Source organism: Salvia hispanica, chromosome 4 (genome assembly GCF_023119035.1).
Source record: "Salvia hispanica cultivar TCC Black 2014 chromosome 4, UniMelb_Shisp_WGS_1.0, whole genome shotgun sequence".
NCBI classification, from domain to species: domain Eukaryota; kingdom Viridiplantae; phylum Streptophyta; class Magnoliopsida; order Lamiales; family Lamiaceae; genus Salvia; species Salvia hispanica.
In genome coordinates, this window is record NC_062968.1 from 36,108,458 (window position 1) to 36,135,930 (window position 27,473).

Genomic DNA, 27,473 nt, shown 5'->3' on the forward strand with positions numbered 1-27,473 from the left:
ATGGATTAAAACGGAAAAGGTGGAAGAAAGATAAGAATAGAAAATATAAATAATAGAAAGAAAAAAAAAAGAGAATAACAATTTATTATTATAATAATACAATATTCTTTCTATCTTTCAAAGTACCTTTCAGTAAAAGAAAGTCATTTGTAGACGCCAATGTGTATATTTAGCTACTACGTCCACGACACACGCGACATGAAAATTTTTGCAAGAAATTTTTAATTATAAATGCCTGATTAAATTTAGTTGTTTTTGGATTTCCTAAACTATGTAAATATAATAATGCATATGTTGCATATTTAGCTTGTCATTTTGATTGTGATTATAGTCATCAGGTAGACATAATAATATTTGGTCCAGTATTGATAAATCTTTATATTTTTCTATAATCACAAACAAAGACCATTAGTGAAACAGGTATTGTCAGTTCAAATGTACCATATAGGGTTGAACGTGCTACTGTCCTAAAAGCTTCCCAGCATACAAGTTACATATAGCAGTAGTTATTTGTTTTTAGATTTAAGCATTGATTTTGATATTCTAACTGAGGAACACCCCCCCCCCCCCCCCAACTAGTCTTCTCATGATTCATTTTTTCAGAACTAGTAGTAGTGTTTTACAAAAATTGATTTTAAAATATATTTTCCATCCATAAAATATCTCCAAACAACATCGATTTTCCATCCATAAAATATCTCCAAACAACATCGATTTTAATAAAGTAACGTGACCGATTGTTCATGGATAAAACAAAAAAAAATGGTGGCGACCTATCATTATCTAAAGTGGCGGTTGTGGAGATATTAACTGAAATGTCAGTGAAAGCAGTTTGGGCGGGAACATGAGTCCATTTATTAGGAGCATCTTGAGAAATGGATTGACGGCAAATCTGCCGTCATAGAGCAAAAGCGGTCTCTCTATCCTTGTGCTCTCCATGTGTTTGCTCTTCCCAAAAAAAGCGTTTGGCTTACCAAAAAAGTTTGGTAGAATTATTTATGAAAATGAACACTTATTAAAACCAAACCTCTCCTCTCCCTCTCCCTCACCCTCAAAAATTATCTGCTGTCATCCTCCGGGTTACCGCTGCTGCAGTTCGTCTGCCTGGAGACCTCGCCTCCTCCGCTCTCCTTACTTGCTCCATCCAGAGGCAGCACGCAGCGCCTGACCGCCTCCATTGATGGCGCTCTGCCGCTGCCTCGCGGACTCCGGTGCCGCACCGTCGTAGCGTGGGTTACCGCGGCTTGCTGCTGTCAGCGTCGTCGTCCAGGTCGTCGTGCGACTGCTCGCAGACAGTCCCATCCACGAAAGCTAAGCATTTTATTTTAAAATCTTGCTTAAAGTTCGACTTTTGAAAATTCAAACATTTGGTTAGTTGATTTGAAACTTTAGTTTGGAAGATTTAGATGGTATTATTAGTTGTGTTGGAGTTTCCCATGAGTTACATATTTTAACATACTCATGCTTAGAATTTGAAAGTAGAGAGCTTTTACCTCCGTTGAAAAAAAGTTACAAGAATAGCGAGAACTCTCTTGACTGTAGTTATCTTGATTTCTTCCAAAATCATATGTGCTTGATTGTAAGAGATTGGAGATATAAGGAGATAAATTGGGAATGTAATGTACCTTGAAAATGATTCAGACTGATACAGGAAGTGTCGCGCTCTTTCCTCTGCACTCTCTCTTTTTCTTACTCTAGACTTTTTTTAATTGTGAATTGTGAAATTTGGGATAAAATTCTTTATAGATTGCGAGAATCTACTGAGTATAGACCGTGATGTAGTGTAGAAGGGGTTAATTTTCGTATAATTTGTATTGATGGGGTATTAATTTGATTTTAGCAATCATCATTGCTCAAATCTGGTGCATGTGGCCCTTATTCAAAATCTCAACTGCTATTAGCTAATAATTCTTGATTTCAGACACAATAAACTGGTTTTTATTTCTGAGGAGTAGGGCGATGGTTACATTGATTTGTATGGTGGGGTTTATATAGCTTTAGGGTTTTCCAATTACACAGTACTCCCTCCGTCCCATAAAAGTTAAGACAAAACTTTTGGAAACGGAGATTAAGAATTTATATTAAATAAATAGGAGAGATGAAAAAAGTAGGAAAGATAAGAGAGAGTAAAGTTAACGATGGAATAAAGTAAGAGTGATTGGATGTTTTGTCTTTTGTTAAAAAAGGAAATGACTCAACTTTTATAGGACGGATTAAAAAGGAATACGACTCAACTTTTATGGGACGAAGGGAGTACTAAAACTTATTTGTTGATAACTTTTACTTTTAGTTTTACTTTTTGTCACTGATATTATGATTTCTGATTTTGTTATCTTCACATATGTTTATGAGCTATGATTATTTTTTATTTTTATGATGTCCTTAATATCTCACTTTGATTGTGTTGTATACCATAACTATTATTAAAAATCAAGTTTAATCACTTGTTCATGTTGGGTTATATGTGAAAAATCAGTGTTGTCATGGACAATTAATATTTTTCTTAATGTTACGTAAGGAAGTTTTTCAAAACATATGAACTTGATTTGCTTTTGTATGATTTTTAGTTTTTATGCTTCTTTTGTGAAAAAACATTATAGAATCAGTACATTTTTTAAAATTGACAATATTGGCTTACGGAGGAAGTTTGAAGTAGTACTCTCTCTTTTTTCAATTAAGTTAAGTAAAAAATTTTTGGCACGTAAATTAAAAAATTGTGTTAAAAAATAGGAGAGAAAAATAAAGTATAAAAAATTAAGAGAGAGTAAAGTAGGTGATAGAATAAAGTAAGAGTGATTGGATGTTTTATCATTTGACAAAAGAGGAAATGACTTAACTTAGTTGGGATATCTCAAAATGGAATATGATTCAACTTAGTTGGGCCGGAGGGAATAATTAATAGACATAATGTGATTTTTTTCTTCCTATCACAAAGTTGAAACAAGAGAGAAAACAGGAGAGACGGAAAGGAGGTTGATTGGGTACCCCACCTTTAAGCATGTCGATTCGCTGTCGGTGGCTCATAGCAATTGAACGCTAGACGTTGTGAAAAAGTTTGATTATTCTGTTCGAAAAATATACAAAACTGTTCTAACCAACATTTCTATGTTACTCCCTCCGTCCCCCATAATTTGTCACCATTTGACTCGGCACGGATTTTAAGATGTGAGTGATAATGAGTTAAAGTGAAAGGTACAAATTTTTAAGGACGGATGAAAATGGAAATAAGTGACAAATTTTCAGGGACGGATGAAATGAAAATAAGTGATAAATTTTCAGGACTGAGGGAGTACTTTAATTTTCAATTTATTTAATTTTACATTTGTAATGGTCTAAAATAGTGTTATTAGTAGTAAAAAAATTTATATTTAAAGTCCAAAAAATAATACTACTCATTTTCATTATTTTTTATTTATGTTAATTTATTAAGAATGTGTAATCAGTGAAAATTATTTGACCCGTACATAGCACGGGTGATAACACTAGTTTTTAATAAAGGGAGAAAATGCTATTTTTGCACCAACAAATATGGCAAATGCATACATAAACGTAATCAAAATTTTAAAGAAGTCGTTGTGGATTAAAAAAAATACTATATATTAAAATATTCAATTTATTTAAATATAATGTCTAACAGTTTCTAAGAGCATCCTTAACCCCGTCCCGGATTTGGGCCGCAAGTCCCCTCCACGTCATCATTTCCTTAAATTAGGGGTTCCAGGCCACAACTCCATTAACCCCGCAGGCCACAACTCAGGCCACAACTATTCATTTGCACTATTCACAACTACATATTTTAATCGTAAAATAAAATACGTTGAACAATTAAAACCGGGAAAATTCATTGTGCGGTCGAAAAATAGAAAATTAAAAATCCGAGGAAAAAATTTTACAAATCCTAGAAAAAAAAAATTATTAAGACCTAGAAAATTTAAATTACATCCTACAAAAAATATTAAAATAATTTAGAAGATAGAAATGGAGAAATTGGTGGAAGAATGTTGAAGAAATGGATATAATTAAATGGCAAAAAAATCAAAAAAAGAAAAAAAAGTAAAAATTTTGGGGGTTTGCGGCCCGTCCCGATGCATATAACCCTGAGCCGGGCCGGACCCCGGGAGCGGCCCAGGGACGGAACTGCGGCCCCGGGACCGTCCCGGGCCGTGACTCTCCCCCCTCCAATGCTAAAATCGGGCCGGAACTCTCGAATTGCGGCTCGGCCCAACAACGTTAATGATGCTCTAAGAGACGATAAATGATCATTGTAGTGGACGGATCGCCATGACTTCGAAGGACAATAATGTTACTAGTATTTTTAAAAAATATTATCTCATTGATATTTGGAGCACTTGACTTAATTTGACAATTTTTCATATATTCTTTTAATACATGGGGAGATGACGTCCTTAATTTCACCTCCGTTATTTTTTCATAGTGGAAAGGAAGTAGGAGTAAATAATAACACTAAAGAAATATCATAAATAAAGTATACACGATAATATTAAGAAGATCACCAAATATTGAACCAAAAATGGTGCGTGGAAACTTAATGATAGAATATTTATTATTGAAGTCTCTTAAATAAAAATATGAAACAGTATAAATTAGGTACCTAGAAACTTAATTGGGCTTCCATTCCAATCACTAAATTCTAATGGCCCAAGCCCAACAGAATATAATATGGAGTATACACTCAAGTCATCTTCTTCCCCATCTCGACTTAGACTTTATCACACGCATAATTTAAAAAATGTCTATTTTTATGGACAAGTGAAGTCCTAGTGGTATATGTTAATTCCAATTTATTTAAATGAAATTATCATATTTATTTTGTAGGAATAATTTGGAGTACAAATCAAATCGTATTTTTGTATATGAAATCCAAACAAATGGATTTTAATAAAAAAAAATCGATACAACCACTATTAAAAACAGGCAATATTAAAAAATATCGAAATTATTGTATATTGTGAAAGAGCTTTTGAATACTCTCCAAATATCTCATATTTTTCATCAGAAGATTACTCCTCCTTCCGTTTCGCGATAGTAGAGACGTTTTTTTTTTTTTTGCATACAACTTAGGGTGTGATTGGTTCACCATTAGCGTTTTCAAGAGTCTGCAGATGTGATGCTTTTCAAGGTTTTATGGTTAGAAAATTTGTCCACTTTATAGCGTTTGGTAGAAGCTTATTAAACTATGAAAATATTGTGTACTATGTTTGGTTCAATTTTGTATCATAAAATAAAACAAATGAAGAGACAATTCTACCCATGTATAATTTATCTATTGATTAAAACGCCATAAGCTTGCTTTTGACACGTAAGGTTTCAGACAATTCAATTTAATCTTAAAATATCACACAAAAATTCACTCCCTCAAACAATAAAAATTAAATAGAGAAATACAAGATCTGAAAGGAAATAAAAAAAATAATTTCCTCATATTGGTCATCTCCTTCGTCTTTCTAATATTGTTAAATATGCATATTTAAAGGGACGAATCTTATCTATGCGCATCACCAGTTTCATTTCCTCAAACGCACTTCACCAAAGGGGTTTAGCAGTCTTTGGAAATCTCTAAACCCTAACGCCATGAGCCCTATCTATTCCACCGCCGTTAACCCCACCGCCTCCCGCCTCCCGCTCCTCAATCCCCACCGCCCTTCATCCTCCAACCCTCTATCTCCCCTCTCCCTCAAGTTTCCGCCTCGCCCGCTTCCCCACTTTTCTCTCCCCGCTATCCGCGCTTCTCTCCCCACTCCCAACCCTAATCGTCAAAACTCCGATAATTCTCCCAAATTGTCCAAATTGCAAACCCCCAACCCTCTCAAAATTGCCTTGGCCACCACGGTCGCCGCCGCCGCGCTTTTCGTTTCTGGAACTTTTTTGTCCCGTAAACCCGCAATCGCCGCCCCGATTTCACCGCCTAATGTAGAAACAGCTGAAAGGGATTCCGTTGCTGATGAAGAAAGGGAAAAATCTACGGAAGAGCACTTAATTTCCAACCCTGACGATGTTGAGGCACTCAAGAGTTTGATGGAAATTAAGATAAAGAGCAAAAAGATTCCCGAAGCTATTGAGATTATCGACAGATTGGTGGAAGTCGAGCCGGAGGAATTGGAGTGGCCGATGATGAAATCTCATCTGTTTGCCTACAATGGCGAGTTTCCGCTAGCTAGAAATGGCTTCAACGAGCTGGTGAAAAAGGATCCCTTTTGCGTGGAGGCGTATCACGGGCTTGTGACGGTGGCATCGCAGGAGGAGTCGAGCCAGGATTTGGTGGCTATTGAGAGGAGGGTTGAAGAGGCGATTACATTGTGCAAGAAGGAAAATAAGAAGACTGATTTGAGGGATTTCAAGCTGTTGCTTGCACAAATTAGGGTGCTTGATGGGAAATATGAAGATGCATTGAAATTATATCAAGAGTTGGTGAAGGAGGAGCCGAGGGATTTCAGGCCCTACCTTTGCCAGGGCATAATTTACACCTTGTTGAAGAAAAATGGTGAGGCTGAGAAATGTTTTGAGAAATATAGGAGATTGATTCCTAAAGGGCACCCTTACGCCAGCTATTTCGATGACAATATGTTTGCTACTAAGCTTTTCGCGCAGAAGGTGGAGAATGAGAGAGCTATGGCGAATAATTAGTGTTTTCTTTTGTAGCAGGAGGACAAGTGTTGCTGATGAAGGTGTGATTGATATGTAGCTTTTTGTTTATTTTCAAATGATTTCTGCAATGTCGTAGATAATGGATGAATAAGGGATTGCATATCTTCTTATATCATAGATTGTTGGAATTTGATGGTAGACTTGATGGGAAAAACGATGATTGCCTTAGCTGTTAAGCTTTTGTTTTCCACAATTATTAGTAAATCGGTCAACCAACCAGTGCATTATGCGTATTGATGTTTAGGGACAACAGGGCAGAATTCTCAACTTCATTTGGTCACTTCCCAAACTAGCATTTTCCGTTTCGAATGTCAGTTGAACTTAGAGAGACCTCTTTTGGAACTCCTATAACTCCTATAACTTTAACTTTGCCATTCTATCTATAGATCTTGAATTATATTTGACTTTCATGAGTGTAGTTGTTGTCTTTGATCTTTGAAAGGTATGTTTGTGCCAGTTGCTTTCCTGTTTTGTATTCCGATTGGAGTCTTGTTTGATTGTTCTTAGTTTTCTTCCAGAAATTGTTATTCTTTGCTAAGATAGTAATCACAAGCTCAAGAATATGTACAGATTGGAATGGCCATCTGCTATTTAGTCATCATGTAGTTGAAGGTTCTACCATTACTGCTATATTGGATTCTTTTTTGTTCAAGGCCAAAGTACTTTTGAATGAAATGGAGCCCAGAAGTTTTTCTTTATATTTTACGGGTTCACAAATTGCAGTGAAAGACCGAACGCAAAATGTGGTATTTGAAATGCTATGTCTAAGCTGATATGCAGGGCATGTTATGCATATTCATCATTTCATTGTGTGTGTTGGAGTAGCTGCTAAACATCTTAATGTTGCTAATATTTTATGTGATGCTGGGAAGATCGAACAACTTTAGTTCAGACTGGTTGCTCTTTGGATGAAATAATCTTGTTATTGGATTTGGGCTTATTTTTTCATGATTTCATTTGGTTGAAGTCCTTTTCAGAAAGGATTAATGTCTTATCTTTATAATCAAAAGCTTAGCACAAGACGTGCATAATGTAACAAGTGGACATTTTAACAATGTCGTTTTAACAAAACTTATATAAATGTGAAAATATCGCAAAATTCAACGTTTCTATGGATTGATGTTAATATAACCCTTTGTTTTGTTAATAGAAATTTTTTGAATCAATCACCTGGTATAATTGATTTGATGTGCTGGTCCTGTTTATACCAAGCATACTGATGTAGGACGGCATCATAACTACTAGTTGTTGTCATGTTAATACATGCAATTGGGCATTTTATTTGATTAAAATTAGTCACATTGAAATAGACACATGGATTCAATAAACTAGGTTAAAGTAAAAAAACATGTTAGAATCTTGTCACGTTTAATTTGTTAAGTATAGTTTAATTATATATGTGGTTTTTTGCACATGGGTATGAGTAGGTATTGATGTAAAATGAGATACATTGAGTAAAAGTAAGATAAAATATGAAAGATTTTTTTTTTAAAATATGACTATTACTCCTTACATTCCACAATAGAAGCCATATTTGGTGTGTGCACGAATTTTTAGAAATGCAAATAATAGTGAGTTAGAAAATTAATGAAATATGAGAGCCACTTTTTTATATTGATTTTATAATAAAATGTGAATGAAATGAGCTAGATCATGTTTGGTTGACATGATTCTATCTGGAAAAATAATTTGATTCCTTAAATTCCTATCTTTGTTTCAGTTTTTAATCAAATTGAGAAAGTAATCAGAATCTTGAGAACAAGGAAGGTAGTACAACTTTCCAACATTCTAAATCCAAACTTTTCTTAGATATTCTTTTTTCTCAGTTTTAGGATTCTTACATATTTAAATATTGTATAGTTTTATTATTATTATTATTATTATTATTATTATTATTATTATTATTATTATTATTATTATTATTATTATTATTAATTACAATGTTTTAAACATAATTACTACAATTTTTTAAAAATAAATTATTAAATAATTAATATAATTATATAATATAAATCTCATAATAAATAGTTATTCTATTTTATAAATTAACAATTAATCAATAAAGTCATTGTGAAATTTTAAATTATAAAATTTATTCAATTATAATATCCATAAATATTATAATTAAAATAATAATAATAATATTTATTATGATAATAAATGTGTATAATACACCATATAACTATAATTATAATTATATTACTCCCTCCGTCCACAAAAAATAGAGCACAATTACCATTTTTGGTCGTCCACGAAAAATAGAGCACATTTATTTATGAAAAGTTTTCAACAAATAATAATCTTATGCATCATTCCACTAACATTACTTTTCACTTGCTTTTTTCTCTTCTCTCTTACTTTTTTCCCTTCTCTCTTACTTTATTAACACTCGTGTCATACATAAATTGCTCTATTTTTTATGGACAGAGGGAGTATGATGGATATTCCATATATAAACTATCCATCTCAATAACAAATATAATAGTATATTTATTATTATTTGTAATTAGTAATTTATTAAAAAATTTATATTATTTTTTATTAATAAAAATAATAAGTATACTTTTAGTTTGGTGTTTAAATTAAATATAAGTTTAAAACCTTTATATTTCCCAAACACAGGAAAATAGAGTTACTAGGAATCATATTCTCGAGATTCATTTTCTCTGGAATCAATTTCCTCGCCAACTTTATTTTCCCGTCAACCAAACATGACCTACTTATCATTTATGGTAAAATTGAAATAGAATTTTATTGTGGGGCCGATTGAAATAACAAATTATGACTCTTATTGTAGGACTGAATATTTTTTGTGGACATGGTGAAATGAAGGTATTTTTTTAAGGAGGGTACTTTGTCTCCAAATAAAAGAAAATGAGACCAAAAATAGAGGAAGCAGGAGTATACATTACTTCTTCCGTCCGCGAATAAGAATTTCATTTCTTTTCGCGAATAGGAGTCTCATTTTATTCCGGTACAGGTTTTAAGAATTGTTAAAAAATAATAGAAGAAAGTTAGTAGAATATGAATCTCACTTGTATATATATTAGTTTTAAAAGATATATAAATGAAATGAGTTACTTAAATATGAGATTTTTTCAGTATAATACTTCTAATTATGAACCGGGACTATTATTTGTATACATACTTAAGAGCATCCGCAATGATGCTTAGGCCAGCCATAGGCTAGCAATAGGCCAGCCATTCTCTCCCCTGCCACGTCGCCAACACTAAAAAATCCACCTGCCACATCGATTTAGACCACCATAGGCCAGCCGCAATAAAAATAATTCAAAATATACTACATTTACGGAATTAAAATTACGATTAAAATATGGAATTAAATTTACGACATATACGGGAAAAATAATCCATTCCATTAAAAAAAAAAGTACAAAGATTTTATAAAAAAAAGTACATGATTTTTTTTTTTTTTAAAAAAGGGCTTCAACACACGAGCCCCGCCACTCTCTACTCAAAAAAGGGCCATGATAATGGCTAACTGACACGCCAATGGGCTACCGCCAATGACGAAGGACGGCGCCACACGCCAAGCATTAGCTTGATTATCTCAGTCAAATGCCGACTATGCAATGGTTCATACAATGATCGCTAATAGGCTAATTAGGCCATGCGGATGCTCTAATGGTAAAAAGTGATTCCTATTAGAGACGAAAGAAAATATGAAAAAATAGCAGTTGTCCACGTGTACATAGTCTCAGTAGGTAGTGCAGTCTCGTGTCAATCTATTCAAAATTCCATCTTGTGTAAATTTTGAACCTCCTCTCCTCTCCTCTCTCTCTCTCTCTCTCAAAATTCCATTCAAAATTGCAACTCCTTTCCGTCATTAATGCCCGCCTGTCTTCCCTCTCTCTGTCACTTGTTCTCCGTGTTTTCTCTCTCTACAAGTGTCTCTTTGCATTTTTCTTTCGATCTACTACTCCCCATTTTACTATCATAATTCATTACTTCTTCGGCTATCATTGGTCCTATATGTGCACGGCCTTTCTCTCTTGAATGTGTAACAGGATCTGCTGCTGAGTATTTACTTTCTCTTTCAGCTGTCTGTGCTTGAAATGAACTGCATTGTCTAGGTTGTATGTGGCGATGGATATCGAGGTTGCGGTCTCGTGCTTTTTTGCGATAATTCCGATCTGATTTCTCTCAAATTCGAGGGCTTCTTTTTGGAAAAAGAGAAAGGTTTTCTTTATTATAATTGAAAACAAAATTATTCGTCATTTCAAATTTTGAAAAAGTAAATGGAGAGAGCTCGACACAGGAAAACCAAAAGTGCTTCCGGCATTGAAGGTAATTTTTTCATCTCATCTCTGAGTCTGAAAACTCAATTGCGCTAAGCTTGTTAAAGAATTCCCAGCTAATAGCATTTTGTTCCGTTAGGAGCCTTTGATTTGTTCATTATACCGTTACTTTTTCTGGAGATGTTAATTTTGGAAATTCGTTGATTTAGGTCGTTGGCGTCGCAGCCTTCCACCTTTTCACTCCTTTACAAGAAAAATCTATAATACCACTTCTCCAAAAAGGAAGAAACTAATTTTGCAACATTAATTGTTAGTCCGAATTAATCTTAAATGAGAATTTTTAATATGACATTTAAGATTGCTCTGTCGATTAATGTTTCATAGCTGTTTCCCCGTATTATTTCCACATTTTCGGTTGGCCCGTCGTCTTCATTCTTTTCCTTCCTCTTTCCTTTAAGCCACGGCATTAAACTTTTAATATTGACGATGATCTTTCCCTTTCCATCTTCTAAGCAAAAACTTCAACTCTAAATTCTAATATAGTCTTTTGGTTGGCTTGCGTTATACTCTCATGATAATGTTAGTAGTATTATCCAAAGACTTTTATAAAAATGAGGGAGGTCAAAGGTGGTTTTACCTATCGACAAGTTTAGCTTCTTTTTTCTTGCTTCAGTGAAGCGTGAAGTCACTAATGAGATTGATACTTAGCACTACTCATGCTTTACTAAAGCTAGTTTTGTTGGCGGTGGATGAAAAATAACTTTTCTTTATTGGTGTTATCATAATTTTGTTCCTCTTTGGATTTTCTGTTTATGATGGGTTATAATTGCTTACTAGACATAATGCTTTGGAAAGGCCATTACTAAATTTCTATGAACTCCTTAATATCTTGTAGTAGCTGGTATCTAAGCATTCCTTCTCAATTTTTTAATAGCTTTCCTTAATTCCAGGTATTGTTGTTTATCTGTAGATAATGAGCCACTTCCGTATTACTTTTTCTTTTTAATAAACAGTCCATTTTCTTATGATCATTGAGGTGTTTTTCTGATGCTAAATCCAGTTGACTATGCTCTTTGTTAGTCACGGTGATTAGCAGTCTTGAATTTATCTTTTATCCTGCTTTCGAGAGTTTAGTGCTAGAGAGTTATTCTGATTACAATTTCTAGTATTTTATGTCCATCGAGCTTATCATTAGTTTTTGAACCTTTTCCCAGGTTTTCGGCCAATTCAGAAGCAGAAAACTGTTCCAAGATTGTCTTCAGATTCTCGTTCTTATATTGATGGGAGCAACAGGGATGACAAGGTCTGTGATAAAGAATTTGTATTTCTACTATTCGTAATCAAAAATTTAATAGTAGTTAATTTGTGACATATTTAAGTTTGCCCATTTCTTCGGCAGCTTTGAAATCTGATGACTTTTTATTTGGCATAAACAGTTCATGCTTGAGTTGGGGCAGAGCACCTTAGGAAGAGCAACAGGGATTCCAATGAAGAAGTTACTGGCGGAAGAGATGTCAAAAGATGTTGAACTCAAGAGAAGATCAACAAATGTTGTTGCCAAATTAATGGGTCTTGAAGGGCTGCCATCCCCTCGGCATGTTCATAGACAACAAAAGAAGTTCCCGGAGAACTACCAACAGAAAAACATTGACATTCCCATTAATAAACAAAGCAGTAGCCAACATTATGATAGCCGATCGAAATGGAGAAGCCCGATAGACCTGCAAGGATTCAAGAATGTCTATGAGGATTTAGAATCATCGCATGTTGTTGACCGCCAGTGTTCTTCAAGACGGAGGGCAAACTCATTTCTTACGAAGCCTGAGATGGAACTGATTCAGCAGAAATTTATGGATGCAAAGCGTCTTTCCACTGATGAAAAATTTCTATGTTCCAAAGAGCTCAATGACACTCTAGAGATGCTGGACTCCAACAAGGACTTACTGCTGAAGTTTCTCGGTCAATCAGATTCCTCGTTTGCGGAGCATTTGCATGATTTACAAGTCGATCCTGGCAATTCTCTTGGCAGTCGCATAGCAGTATTAAAGCCATCTAATTCCGAGAAGTTTGAAAGTAAAGCCAAAGCATGGAGATCAGAGAGAGATAATTCTAATAAACCTCATGCTGCTTCTCACCTGAAACGTCAAGATGGTCTTCTGCTTGAACCACACAGTCGCCACAGAGTTTGCAGTTCATCAAGGATTCCAGTGAAGGAAACGAAAGATGAAAATACTATTCCTACTAGGATTGTTGTTTTGAAGCCAAACCTTGGGAAAGCTCAAAATGCTGGCACATCTTTGTCATCTCAAGATCTTTCACACAGTTATCAACCTGGTTTCAAGAAAATGAAGGAACATTCAAATGTCAGTAATGCAAAAACTGCGTCACGGAGAAGGAAAGACTTATCTCATAATACAGGATTATCAAAATCCATGTCAGAAGAAGCTAGAGAAATAGCCAGAGAAATTACAATGAGGATGAGAGATGGTTACGACGAGACCACAGATGCAAAATCTATTGCATACAGAGGATATGTTGGAGATGAGAGCTCGTATGATGCTAATGAGAGTGATTCTGATAGTGAGTCTGAGGTGTTTAGATTTGCTTCTAGAAGGTCATTCGATGGTAGTAGCATGTGCAGATATCCATCTTCCCATTTAGGTGAATCACCTGTAAATACGGAAGCAAAGAAGCGACTATCTGAGAGATGGAAGAAGGCTCACATATATCAAGATTTGGAAATGATTAGTAGGGGTAGCACATTAGGGGAAATGCTTGCCCTGCCCAACAAGGAAACTAGGCGCTGCCAGTTAAATGTTAAGATGAATCCTGGTCAAGCAAGTAAAGAACTTAGTAGTAATGGACCTGCTACTTTGGATGTTCCTTTAGGTATCAGAAGTAGGGATGGACGGAAAGATGAAATGTGCAGAAACTCCTCTAGATCAAGGTCACTTCCTCCACCCGCTAGTGGGGGAGGGAGAAGCCACAGAAGAAGCAATTTGGCTGCAGAGAAAAGCCCAGTGCATAGTGAATCTGTACATCGTAGTAGAAGTAAGGTTGTAAAGGGAAATCCGAGTCGCAGAGAAAATCATTCAGCCAGAGATTCAAAATCTAGGATCAAGAAGTGTCATCCCCGCCAGCACATATTTTCTAATGAGATAGACTCTTCGCCCAGAGCCAGTTTTGAGATTCAGATGGAACCAAACACCAAGGACTTATCTGAACAACAGCCCATGTTTCCAATTGCTGAAGAGGCAGACAATTATGAAGTACCTATGGTTGATGTTATGATGATTTCAGATCCTGGAAGCACTGCTATGTCTTCAAAATCATCCGAGATTCTTTCAGAACAGTCACTTTCATCTTTAACAGGTGACAAAGCTGCTGATCATAACCAAGAGTGTTCTAGTCTACAGGTTCGGTCTTGACTTTTCTTGAACTGAAGTATCTTGTTTTTCTCCCATAGCATAGCTAAACTATGACAAAGTGCTTCACATCTATTATTCCTACCTTTACTTGGAATTTAAATGCCCCTGCTTTCTTACTTTATTGACTAATAGCTTTAAAATATTTTATGTGCGCAGAGGCAGGTTTTCTTGTGTACGATCCTTTCAATTGTTTACAGTTGTTTCCGTTGGTTGTTAAGGGATTATGTACAATAAATTGATAATGCACAAGCTGCAGTACCTATTTCCTTGTTTTCCTCAACTTGAGATATGAACACTTGATTCTTTATTTGATGGTAGTTGGTTAGCCTAGTCTTTCCCCTCAAGCATAGGGATTATGTTCACCAGGTTCATTTAATATTCACTCTACTTATTTGCATTTAATAAGTGAATGTAGAGCTACTGGAACTAATAAAGGTGTCATTCAAATTATGCTGATTTGGTTACTTCGTTGTGCTTTTCGGATATGTATTGCTTAGTTGCTTGATGATGGTAAGTGCTCTTATGTTAAACACGAATAATTTATCTGTATGAAAGGCTCTTTATGGTATTCAGTAAGATGGGCTTCTACTTATGTTTATATTATATAAATATCTTTAAAAGACAGATAGCTAATTTTTGCCTTTTATGATGCACCTCGTGAGACATGACTGCATAATCTTCATCTTGCTTCTCTGTCGTCACACAGGGGTCTGATTATTCAAGATCTGAAGTAGTCCCAGACTGTTGGTGCTTTGTAATTTAGTATATATACTTAATCTATCTTGTGTTTTCAGGAGCTGCACAGATCTCCTCACTTGCAGTGCCTCAGAGCTGAGCCAGATTCTTCTGAGTGCTCTAAGGAAGCAGACCATCCTAGTCCTGTTTCAGTGCTTGAGGCCCCTTGTAGTGAAGAAACACCATCTTCTGAAAGTTTTGAGAGAGTCAGTGCAGGACTTCATGGTATGAAATCGCCACCTTCCAGCCTTGACTGTAATGAATTAATAACCATATATAGGAAATCTACGATATCCAAGTCCACTTTTTGAGAGATAAGAACCATCATCACAGTTACTAAAGCATGCATTCTCTTCAGAAACTGTCAAACATAATTATTAAAGCATGCTTTTTCCATGGTCCATGGTTGATGTTTCCTTTATGCTCCTTATGCTGTTGAAGTTTTGTGTTCTCCTTGATTTTTTATTTCCAACAATGATAATCTCGTTGATTATGTTTTTATTATCCTCCGGTGTAGAACTTCGGATGCAACTGAAGCTCCTCAAGTTGGAGTCAGGCACATATCCTGAGACATGTGAGACATCAGCACTTGTTCCCATCGAGGAGGAAGAAGCGCAACTACTTCCAGTAGTTTCTGAAGGAGACCCTGTCTTATCAGCTGACAACTGGAGGACTTGTTATGCTGTTGACGTGCTGATCGAATCTGGTCTTGAAGAATCCTACTTTCACATGTTGAGGACGTTGTGGCACTCAAATAGCCCATTGGACCCCAAGTTGTTCGACAAGCTGGAGAAGAAATACAATAACGATGAGACCACCAGATTGAGGTGGGAAAGGAGGTTGCTCTTCGACAAAATAAATTCAGCAGTGGTGGAGATTTTCCATGAGCGCGTGAACCTGTGCCCCTGGGTGATGCCAAAAGTGTCGGGATCGAATCTGCAATGGCAGGGTGTTCAAGATGATCTTGAGAGATTGATTAACCAAGAGTACGGCAGTGGGTATAGAGAACTTGATAGAGAGATGTTGTGGTCAGAATCTAGAGCAGAAATTGAGGTATTAGGTAATGAAATTGAGAGATTGTTGATGGATGAGATGATAGCTGAGATTATATGTAACTAATGTTAGCTTTTCAACTGAACTGGAATAGAATAGTAGCTGGTTACATAGGTAGATGAAAAGCTTCGGAGTACAAGAATTGAGAATAAATCTCAAATTTATTGTAAAGTTTACAATTGGTTAAGCCATCACTGTGTGTTTCATGTTATTACATAGCAATGCATGTTTGTATAAATGCTTGCAACATGTATATTTATGACTGGAATCAAGTTCAATATAGCAGTAGTAATCTAAAGACCAAAATTATGTGGAGTTAATTTATATTTATGACAGATCCACCAACGAGAGAACAACCGACTGAATCAGATGGAAGTGATGGTCGGATCTGTGTATGTATCATATTGTTGCAATGTTTCTTCCACTATTCCTGCTACAGTCTCTCCTATTACGATGCTTCTTAATTAAAACAATTCTTTGTATTAAAATATAAAATTAATACCGACAAATCTGTAAGCATCCGACCTTAGCTCAGTTGGTAGAGCGGAGGACTGTAGTTTGTTAACTGAAATCCTTAGGTCACTGGTTCGAATCCGGTAGGTCGGATATTTTTTATCTATCTTTTTCAGTTATTTTAAAACTTAATTTTATTTATATGACAACCTATATATCTCCTGAGTTAGAAAAAAAAATTGTACAATCACACTACTTTTATTGCAGTGGTTTTTGAGTAATGCTGAGTGAATTTTTAATGAGATAATCTATACCTAAAATATGTAATTTTCAGTTAACGAGAGTGGATGTATAATGATTTTTGGGAGAGGAAGAAAAACGTACGGCAGCATAATTGCATAAAGTATGAATTCTGGAGTACTGGAGTTGATGTTTTACAAAAATATGTGAGGTTGCAAATTGATTGCTATATGAGATAAACTAAGCAGAGAAATAAATTTTGATTTTGAATGATATATATAATGTAGAAGTTAATTTGAAACAAATTAAATTTTAATAATTAATTTAAAATAAACACCATATTTTGATAATTATTTATGAAACTACACAAACATTTATCGTCACAGGTTTAGAATTTAACTTTTAATTAAAAAAAATATGAGGATTATAAGGGTATAAATTTATTACTAATTAATTTATAAAATGAGTCATTAGATGAATAATTAGTGGCCATATTACAATTATTCAATAGTTTAACCAAATTAAGGTAAGGTATTATTGAATGAGATGATTCTCCAATTAAGAACATACACATGCATGTTGATTGAAAAGTACTCCATATGCTTTCAATCATACAATCGGAGATTGCAGATGCCAAGTTTCTTTAATACGAATAAAATCAATATGTACTATTTTTGCGAAAAATAAAGCATTTTGAATTCTTTATTTGCCGGAGTCGGCATATTTGTATTTGTACATGCATCATATGCATGGCTAACTTTAGCTCATTTTCTATTGTATGCACTAATTTTATTTTCTCGTGTAATTAATGTACAAATAAAATTATACAGCATAGTTGTCATGATTAATTATTATTACATGATAATCTATTTAGGATTAAATTGTGAAATTATTTTGATTGTATCACATGAATATTCATCTAATTAAAATTAAGTTTTGAGATTCAAACTCATAAATCATATATTTAATTATTAAATAAAATCTTGCAAATTGGAGGGGCCTGACGGCGGAATAGGCACGCCCTTCGGAAGCTTTAAGATTGCAAGCTTTGACTCCCTGGTGGTTTGTGGCGGAGGTGGAGGATCCGAGCTTCTGTCGGAGGGACCTGTCGGCGGAATGGGCACCCTATTCGGAAGCTTTTCCGATTGGCGGTGTGGCGGAGGTGGTGGACAGAAGCCGGTTCTATTGGAGGGAGCTGACGGCAGAATCGGAAGCTTTCCGACTATAATTTTCCGATGATTGTAAGAAATTCCGGTAGAGAGGAATGGTAGCAGAACAAGTGCCAAAAACATAATTTTAAATCTCATCATCTTCGCGGAATCGAATGATGTTTTTTTTATAAGATGAAAGGGTTGATTTGTGTAGCATTATATAGTAGTAGTAAATCCTTTATTTTGATGGATATTAAGTGGAGTAGTGATTTGGATTTTAATTGTATGCCAACTATATATGACACATTTAATAGTATATTCGTTCAACTCTCCTTATTAAATTATCTTCATTTCATATTTCAGTTACAGGATCGGGAGATTTTCTTTTACAAATTTTCATTCGTTATATTTAACGGAAATCGTCATGTATTTAAGAGAAAAAAGAAAGAAAATCAACGTTATCATGAAGAAATATGATATTTTTAATTACAATAATGATGAATGCATCATAAAATAATAACGAGAGATAAAAAAAAAAAAAAAAGACTCGTACACATTCTTGATAATCTCAGGGGTGAAATCGTTACCAGAGACACTTTATATATGATTTCTTCTTAATCAGTTAAGAATGAAAAATTTAAATATTAATCTCATTTTCTCGTATGACGTGAAATGCCCAGTAGCACTTCAACTAGGAAAGTTCTTTTCTTTTTTTCTCTACAAATTCAATCAAATAATTCATCCTATAGATATAGCCCAATCAAAGCACGGCACAGTAATGATGGTAGTCTATATCTCAGTTTGAATCTCATTACCGAAACCAATATCATATGGTGTTAACAAAGCAACAATAACCGAGAAACGTAACTAACATTGACTAATTATTTAAGTACATCTTGATCATGTCTCTAAGTTAGTTTTTTTTCTTTTTCGTGCGAACGCAGGCCCCTCTGTCACAAATTATGACACAGGCTCGACCACTTGGACCGACCTTAAGTGGGCGTCCCTCCATAGTGCAATGGGGTCACCAACCTAGGCCATGGGTCTTATGGATCGCCCATCGATCCCGTCCTGGTAAGTTTACTTTTTTGTTCTTTCACTTGCTCGTTTTCTTTTTTAAGGATAGCTAGAGACACATTTGTTTGTTAGCGTATGTTGGAAGTCAATCTAATATGGAATTATGGATCCTCTAACAACTATTATGTCATCTTCCAGACAGCTAAAAGAATTTTATATAAATAAATTATTATTTAGATAGTTGACAAATTTAGCATAATGACTTCTCACTAGCTCGATTTCGACCCCATAACAAGTGCTACAACTTCATTATAAAATATCACGAAGACTCCATGCCGGTGAATGGTTTTATAATGTTTATTAGAACATGTAACTAATCTTTATATAGTTAGTCGCACTAAATCTATAAATTATGTCAACTGATTATATTATATAATTACCTATAAATATATTAAGGTTTATAAACACTAATCATACTTACAATGCCGATATTGCAAATACTCCCTCCATCCATCAATAAATGTCTCATTTGCTTTTTTGACTATTTTTGATAAAAGATCTCACATTCTACTAATTTTATTTCACTCACATTTATATTATAAGTAGGACTCATATTCCACCAACACTTTCCACTTCATTTTTTAAAACTCGTGTCTAGTCTAAATTGGTCTTTTTTTTTTTGGTGTGTAAATAAATCCACTAAAATAAAAAGAAGTACAAAAAGAGCTCAGGTATACCCGAGGGATACAACCAACTAGTCACGCTAGCGAGCCGGGGTGGGATCAAAACAATACAGTTGAAACTTGGGTATACCCAAGGGCTTTTACTAAGCCAATGTACAATGCGAACGGAACAAAAGTCATAAACCTAGAGAGCCTAGGGCTTAGACAAGCGTCCTTGCCAAGTAGAATTTACATGGGGAACACAGGCATACCCGTGTGGGGGCAGTCCGGGTCTGCCCCCGAAACCACAAACGTGAACCCTCTAGCGGAGAGGGCGGGCCTCGTTAAAACCTCTCGGGGCAAAACCCATTGGGAAAAATCCCCAAGAGGAAAAAGAGTACCCTAAGAAGACGGGGAAGGGGGAGGAATGGCCGTTGTTTGAGTGATTGGTGCCCCGTTCTCTGATTGAAATTTATCGTTCGTAACCACATATGCCATACTGGTGAGATCGGAAAACCTGGTTCAAGTATATATGTAGGAGGACCACTCTGGTGGGAGTGGCCAGGCGGTGGTGCGGACGTTGCTCGGTAGTTCCCCAACATGGTGGGAACTCAAGTCGCGCCACCGAGTCCCTTTCGCAGACCCTCGGACACCACTACGGTAAACTCGAAAGATTTGTTAGGCAATGTCGGCACACGAGACATAAATGGCCATCCTACCTTGGGATATACCCATGGCAGTGGTAGACGCACCCTGCCAAGGCAATTGCCCCAGCCCGATTATATTATTAAGGACATTTAGCAACCAAGAGCCATTACAACGGAGTCCTCCGGGTACAAGGAATAGAGGACAGTACATGTGACTCTTTTAATCTCGAACACAAGATGGTTCGGATCAAAGACAATACTATGGAAAACTAATAAATTTCTGGCCTTCCAGATGAGACTAACCGTAGCCGCAAGTGCTACCCATTTGGCCCGTTTGGTGATGGCAGACCCAAAGTTTTCTCGAGCCATCCACTTGATTGCGCTCTGGATTGTTGTGAGGGGTCTTGAAACTCCCAGCCAAGCCTTGATCTTCCCCCATGTTACTCTACTCTTTCTGCACTTGAAGAAGATGTGGCTTGTTGATTCGGGTTCCATGTTGCAAAGAGGGCAAACACGGTTGATGTCGAGGAATTTGAGCCGATCACGTGTAGGCAATCTCCCGAGTATTGCCTGCCATGTGGTGAAGGAATATTTTGGTGGAATGTACCCCTTCCACACAAACTTTGGCCAGTATCTTTGTTCACCTTTCGGCCTGAACCACTCATATGCCTCTGATGTTCCTTTGGATTGGAACCAAGTGCCCCATAACAGCTCCACCTCGGTATTCGGCAGGTGTTGCAACATTTCGTCGCGTATGCCAAGCAGCGTCTTTATCAGTTGCGAGTCCCGGTCCCGTGCACTCCAGTCCCAAAAGGAACGTTGCCCAATATAAATGTTATGGATCCATTTGATCCATAGGGAGTCCTTCTTAACAAAGATAAAGATGGAATATTCATCTTTTATTATTTCCCTTGAATTTTCATTATTTTTGTTATTATCTTCCTTGTTGTATTGTTAACCCTTTTCGCAGAATTTATCCCATATTTTTCTAACAATCGCAGCAAAATTTTTGCTCTTATAAGGCGGGGTTATACCAATCAAGTTGGAGGAAACATGAGCTCATGGAATAAAAAACGAAAGTTATTGATGTGCGTGAAGTGGTTAATTCCTTGAGAGCTATTCTGGAATTTTTTTCGTTTTTCATTTAAACAGAAATTTTGCTTGGTAGTAATAATTGGGATGCATGTGGTGTTGAATATCCCAAAGCACATATGGTTATATAATTGTGTACTTATTGATGAGAAAAATTGTCAAAATTTTTTGAACGTGTTTTTATAAACAAAAAAGATCACGGGGTGGTTGCAATGGTCTCCCGTGGACCTGGAATAACCCAAAAGAATGGTTTTTTATGGGGGGCCACATGTCATGTTTTTGGAGAAACTGTATTGCTTGAAAAGGCCCCTAAAATGTGTTGGGCACGTGATGGCAGTGGCACAACAATGAATGGTCGTGTAGAGGTCCTAGAAAAGCTCGTTGAGGCGGACGACTATGCTGCTATTGAGCGGCTGGAACGCGGAGAGACCGTGCTGCATTTGTGCGTGAAACATCGTCAGCTTGAGGCTTTGACGTTTTTGGTCGACAAGTTGGGGGAGTTTGTGTGTGCTGAGGATGATGTGGGGATTCAGTGCTGCATTTGGCTGTAAGATTGAAACAAGTTCAGGTACTAGTATTTCCTTTTTAACACTTTTTTTTATTATACTACATTTTCTTTGGTGTTTAAATTTGTTAGCTATTTTTAATGTGCAAGTAAAATTATATGCAACCAATAGTCCATTAGTACGATGCCTTTTGGAAAGTGTCCCAAGAAAAAAATAATGGAGTTGATTGTATTCACATTTTTGCAACTAATTTAACTCAATCGATATATGTTTAATCGTATTATATTAGTATTAATTTTAATTTTATGTGGAAGTAAATATCAACAATCAAAATGACAGATTATTAGATAGTACTTGGTGACAAGCACAAGAATCGACAAAAACTCAAAGAATTCCAAAGCGCAAACGCCGCTGAAAATGCTAGATCATGGTTCTAACAAAGAAACTGCAATAGAAATTAGACAAATTCTCCAAACAGAATCTCATATTTCCCACCCCTCTCCAAACAGAATCTCATAACGAAGAAGCGCGACTCAGTAATAGTGGTGGCCATCATGATCGCCACCATGGCCTTCCAGGCGGCCGTCAGCCCCACTGGCGGCGTGTGGCAGGACGACTCGTCAGGGCACAGAGCAGGCGAGGCCGTGATGGCCTACAAAAATCCTAACATATACAAGAACTTCATACGCTCCAACACGGTGGCGTTTGTGACGTCACTCAGCACAATCTTGCTGCTCATCATCGGCTTGCCGTTCAAGTACAGATTCTTCATGTGGGCCCTCGTGGTGATCGTGACGGTGGTGGGAGTGACATATGGGGCTTCGATAATGGTGGCCATCCCCCAAATTCACAAGAGGTCGCTCAGCCACGTCATCCATACAGGGATCGTTGCTTGGGTGGGGCTGATGGCGGTGCTGCTCGTTGGGAATTCGCTCCGCCTGCTCGAAACCTTGGGGTTGGCGTACATATATTTCTTCTTGAAAATCCCCATGAAGGAAGGGGAAGAGGTATATGGAAGTCTGTGACTTTTTGCTAAGAAACATGGATGACATAAAAGGCTTGTTCTCATTGTATTAAAAGGGATATTACAATGCTGAAGAGCTTTAGTAACAACATCAAAATTACAATGACCAAGACGTTTATGCCATAACTCAATACTTAAAGTAGGAGAGCTAGCGACATTTGAAGTAGAAAAAAGTGCGGGAGACCCTAAAGTAGCTGAACATATTGTAGAGGAGGTCTTATTGTTGGTGGGAGGATTCTTGTGAATGAGAAAACGATAGAGCCCACGATCAAGGCTGCCCCGAAGGATGATATCCTTGGTTGCTAGATCCTTCACAAAACAAAATTGAGGATGAAACACATTATTGTCTCTTGCAAACTGAGAGACACTAAGTAAATTTTTTGTAATTTATGGGACATGAAAAAGGTCTTTTAAGATGAGGGGTCTAGAGTTAGAAGCAATGAAAGTAGATTGACCAATATGAGATATTTTAATACTGCAACCATTACCCATTTGAAGAGAGTTACCTCCATTATACTCACTGCTGGAGTTTAGATTTGAGAGATCATTTGAGATGTGATTCGTGGCTCCAGAATCAGGATACCAAGAAGCAGTGGATCTACCATCAAAACCATATTCAGACTGACTTGAGGTGGGAATATAAGGAGCTTGATATCCATGGTTGCCTCCTGCCTGAACCACATTGGTCGTTGGATTGGAATGAAAGTTGTGTTGCGGTTGCTGCTGTCTCACAAAGGACTGTGGAGCTTGAGGGGCAAAGTTGTGCTCAAACCTGTACCAGCATCGATCGGCACCGTGCCCAGGTTTTTGACAAACTTGACAAATGAGTTTATTCCCATAAAAACGGCCACCTTGTCCTCCTCTTCCACCTCTAGAATTTCTGCCTCCAAAACCCCCTCTGTGATAACCTTGTTGACCATGAAAACTGCTTCTCTGATGTTGTTGTCCAGCATCCCTTCTTGGACCAGAGGATTGCACCATATTAGTCGATGGTTGAGATCCATCCATATTGACCGTAGCTACTGACTTTGAAGATTCCGGCATGGTTTCAAAACTTAGCAGTAGGGCACTCACATCTGCTATAGACCATGTATCTCCTTTAGATGTTATGTTGACCATAACTGAATCATACTCAGGGCCTAGCCCGGCAAGTATGTGAAGTATTTGATCCTCTACGAGCACTCGACATCCTGCTGCACCGAGCTGATCGCAACAAATTTTGATTTTGTTGAGGTAGTCTTTCATCGAAAGAGAATCCTTCTTCATGGTCTGCAGCTGGAGTTTATGTTGCATAACTTTCGCCTTAGAGTGGCTGGAAAAATTGGTTTCCAAAGCATTCCACACCTCTCTGGAGGAGTCCAGACCAACAACAAGCACCATAACACTTTCGGTGAGTGACGACTGGATCCATGCCGAAAGAAGCTGGTCCTGTCGATTCCAGGCCAGATAAGCTGGATTCAAGACTTCTTCATTTTCAGATTGAAGAAATTGAGGAGGAATTTCACTACCAACAAGGTAGTGTTCTAGCCCAAGGCCACGAACAGTAGTTAGGATCTGTTGTCGCCAGATCAAATAGTTGTCATCGGTAAGTTTGAAGGAGATAGACTGAGGTTGTAGTTGAATAGGAGCGGAGGGAGTTGCAGTTTCTTTAGAAGAAGATTCTGCCATGTTTAATGAAAAAGATAGATGGAAGATGGAAGAGAGGATGGTTGGGTTAGCTCTGATACCATATCAGAGGTACCAACCCAGCTCACCAATGCAGTAAGAAACAATAAGGCAAGATAAGAAAGACATTTTAGATTATTCGTTTCTTGACAATAAGAAGGATCTGATATTGTATATTGGAAATCTGCCTCACAAAATGAGCACTACATCAAGATTATTTATAGTCTAAACATATTGAATATGTAATCAATAGAAACACAAGACCTTATGCATTCTAAGTCTTTTCAAGTTCTACATTTGATGTATCGTAGTTGAAAAGACTTCTAACATTAAACACATTGGGAGTTACATATGAGCACGTGGTTTAACACTGAGACGGTGGTGGAGGTCTCCAGTGAATTGTTTCAAGCAATGTGTTGTTTCGGTTTAGCGGGAGAATATGTACGTACGTTTGAGGTTTATATAAGTGACATATTGGATTTTATTATGGTTAATTTGCAAGTGATCTTAATTATGTGATTAAGTTGGTTTCTAGAGATTTTTTAGAGTATTATTGGAGTTCCTTTGGTACTGCAATGCCTACAAAATAATTATTGGTGTCATTCATATAGAGGGCACATGTGCGTTGTCTCAAAATACATGTTTTAAAGGTTAGGTGAGACCGCTGCAAATTATAGAAAAAATACTGATTCAATACATCTATTATAGAAAAAATACTGATTCAATACATCATAGATGTGCATGTGCTAATTCAATATCACAATACATTCGGTTCGATTGTGTACTAGAGCTATAGCTACATAGGCCGAGGTTTCTTTAGCTTAGGAAATTAAATGATAGAACTCGGAGGAGCATCAATATGGTGGTGGTCCGTAGAGGAAGAAAACGAAGAATATGAATAAGTTTGAATTTGCTATATATATTTGGAGAAGTTTTTTCACCAAAACTCATTTTTAGTGTATGATTGTATGATTGGAGATGGTGTTAGCTTATGTTAAATAATTGACAATTCTAATAAATGGGTTCATCCCCATACAAGTTTTTGGAGTATTACTCCCTCCGTCCGCGAATAGGAGTCCCAGTTGAGTTGGGTGCGAGTTTTAAGAAAAGTTTGAGTGTAATAATTTAAGTGTGTGATAGTGGAATGTGGGACCCATTTATATTATTATTTGCAATCAAAGTGGATTAAAATTAATTGCAGCTTCTAAATTAAGGGAAAAGTGGCGTCATTTTTTATACTCCCAAGATAAAATGTCTAACCGGGACTCCTAATGGCGGACGGATGAAAATGACCAACCGGGACTCCTATTCGCGGACGGAGGGAGTATTAATTACGATGGATTTTATCCAATTAAAAATATTACTCTCTCCGTACCACAAAAATATACATTCTTTATTCTTTAGTTCGTCTACAAGAATATACATTTTTCAAATTTGAAAACTTTTTTCCTCTCTAACAAGGTGGAACTTATTCTTCACTAGCAATACTATAATTACTTTTTCTTTCTACTTCTCTCTTATTTTACTAAATGTGCATTAAAACTCATATTCAATCATAACTAGTGTAGCCCCCGCGCTATGCGCGAAACATAATATTTTGTTCTATTAATTAGATATTTTAAATAAACTAAATAAAATAAAAAATAAATCATTACATAATTAGAAATTAAAAAAATATAGTAGGAGGACTATATAGTGACAATATGTTAAATAATTATAGACATAAAATTAAATAAATTTTAAATTAAACCAATATGAAAATATTTGTTAATTATGACACCTTTAGGTCTATACAACAAATAAAAAATTATCATCATTACAAATACATACTTCAATACTAGAATATTATCAATATTAAATTGATATACAATATTTAATATACAACTAAAAAGACAATGATATCATCATCAAAAGATAAAATGATATACAAAATAAATAAAAAAACACACATTAGAACAATAAAACAATAGTTCGTAAAACATGAAAAAACTTAGTATATGTGAACAACCTTCATTGCACAATAATAGGAATAGCAAAATAAAAATAAATAAATAATAAAACACAAACTTCAATATCCCGTTGACTCTTCATAGTCTCATTTTGTCCCTTTATTCCCAAATAAATGATTTATGCATATGCGCGAAAACAAATGTGATAGTGTATGATATTTGTCTTCTTTGCTTCTTTTCGTCATTTCGTTGCTTAGGTGTAATTAGAGGATGGAAAATGTTTGGCCTGTTGTGGGACTTGTACTCTTGGGCTCGCCACTGTTTTGGCTTGAGCGTTTTAGGGTTTTAGCTTATCAAAAAAAAAAATTAGAGGATGAAAATTAAAATTTTTGTATAATTTTTATAATTTTTTTAATAAACTATATTAAAGATATATAAAATTTTTCAAAAAAAAATATCAATCAATGAGATTGTGCCATTTGACATCAAATGATTAAACATCACCATTCGACCGCGATCAAAGAGAAAGAGAGACCAGCTTTGATATTTTCTTTTTTTTTAATCATTATATGTTTCTCAATATATTTCATGCATGATTATATATTTATTACAAAAAAAACAACTCCCATCATTATTGTGAGTGTTAAATTCACACATCTCATCTACATAAAACTAGAAAAATGAAAATATTTTATTTATTTATGTGATAATTAGAAAAATGAAAAGATTTAATTTATATAATTATCCCGCGTTACGTCTAATAGTATGCTAAGAAAAAATTGAATGGAATCTTTTATTGGAGTAACGACATGTGTAGTGGAGGGTTTGTAACCTCTTTTGTTTCATTTTGTAATTTATTGGTATCTTAATTTCAAGACCTTTTATAATGTCTATTTTACCTATAAAAAGCATAGAGTTGTAGATAA

At 35.8% G+C, this 27,473-nt stretch overlaps 3 protein-coding genes and 2 non-coding genes across 7 annotated transcripts; 3 read left to right on the forward strand and 2 right to left on the reverse strand.

The window, feature by feature from the left end:
• The first annotated feature begins 5,523 nt into the window (after window positions 1–5,523).
• Window positions 5,524–6,804, forward strand: LOC125223037 (protein SLOW GREEN 1, chloroplastic-like). Its single transcript, XM_048125993.1, has one exon. The coding sequence runs from the start codon at window positions 5,593–5,595 to the stop codon at window positions 6,643–6,645; it is 1,053 nt and encodes a 350-aa protein (XP_047981950.1). The 5' UTR covers window positions 5,524–5,592; the 3' UTR covers window positions 6,646–6,804.
• A 3,639-nt stretch (window positions 6,805–10,443) lies between these two features.
• Window positions 10,444–16,390, forward strand: LOC125223914. 3 transcript variants are annotated; one of them, XM_048127220.1, is made up of 5 exons: window positions 10,444–10,974; window positions 12,140–12,228; window positions 12,362–14,341; window positions 15,148–15,313; window positions 15,606–16,390. In XM_048127220.1, exons 1-5 carry the CDS (start codon window positions 10,926–10,928, stop codon window positions 16,205–16,207), a joined length of 2,886 nt encoding a protein of 961 aa, XP_047983177.1. In that variant the 5' UTR covers window positions 10,444–10,925; the 3' UTR covers window positions 16,208–16,390. The 3 variants fall into 3 exon arrangements, with proteins under 3 accessions (XP_047983177.1, XP_047983179.1, XP_047983178.1); XM_048127222.1 differs by lacking the exon at window positions 10,444–10,974 and adding an exon at window positions 11,527–11,552; XM_048127221.1 differs by lacking the exon at window positions 10,444–10,974 and adding an exon at window positions 11,977–12,010.
• A 271-nt stretch (window positions 16,391–16,661) lies between these two features.
• On the forward strand, window positions 16,662–16,747 carry TRNAY-GUA. The gene is given in 2 exon segments: window positions 16,662–16,698; window positions 16,712–16,747. It is a non-coding gene; the product is annotated as a tRNA-Tyr (tRNA).
• A 2,166-nt stretch (window positions 16,748–18,913) lies between these two features.
• LOC125185801 lies at window positions 18,914–19,067 on the reverse strand. Its single transcript, XR_007170298.1, has one exon. It is a non-coding gene; the product is annotated as a U1 spliceosomal RNA (small nuclear RNA).
• A 1,394-nt stretch (window positions 19,068–20,461) lies between these two features.
• On the reverse strand, window positions 20,462–21,055 carry LOC125220988. The gene has a single exon (XM_048123112.1). The coding sequence runs from the start codon at window positions 21,053–21,055 to the stop codon at window positions 20,462–20,464; it is 594 nt and encodes a 197-aa protein (XP_047979069.1).
• Window positions 21,056–27,473: the final 6,418 nt, after the last annotated feature.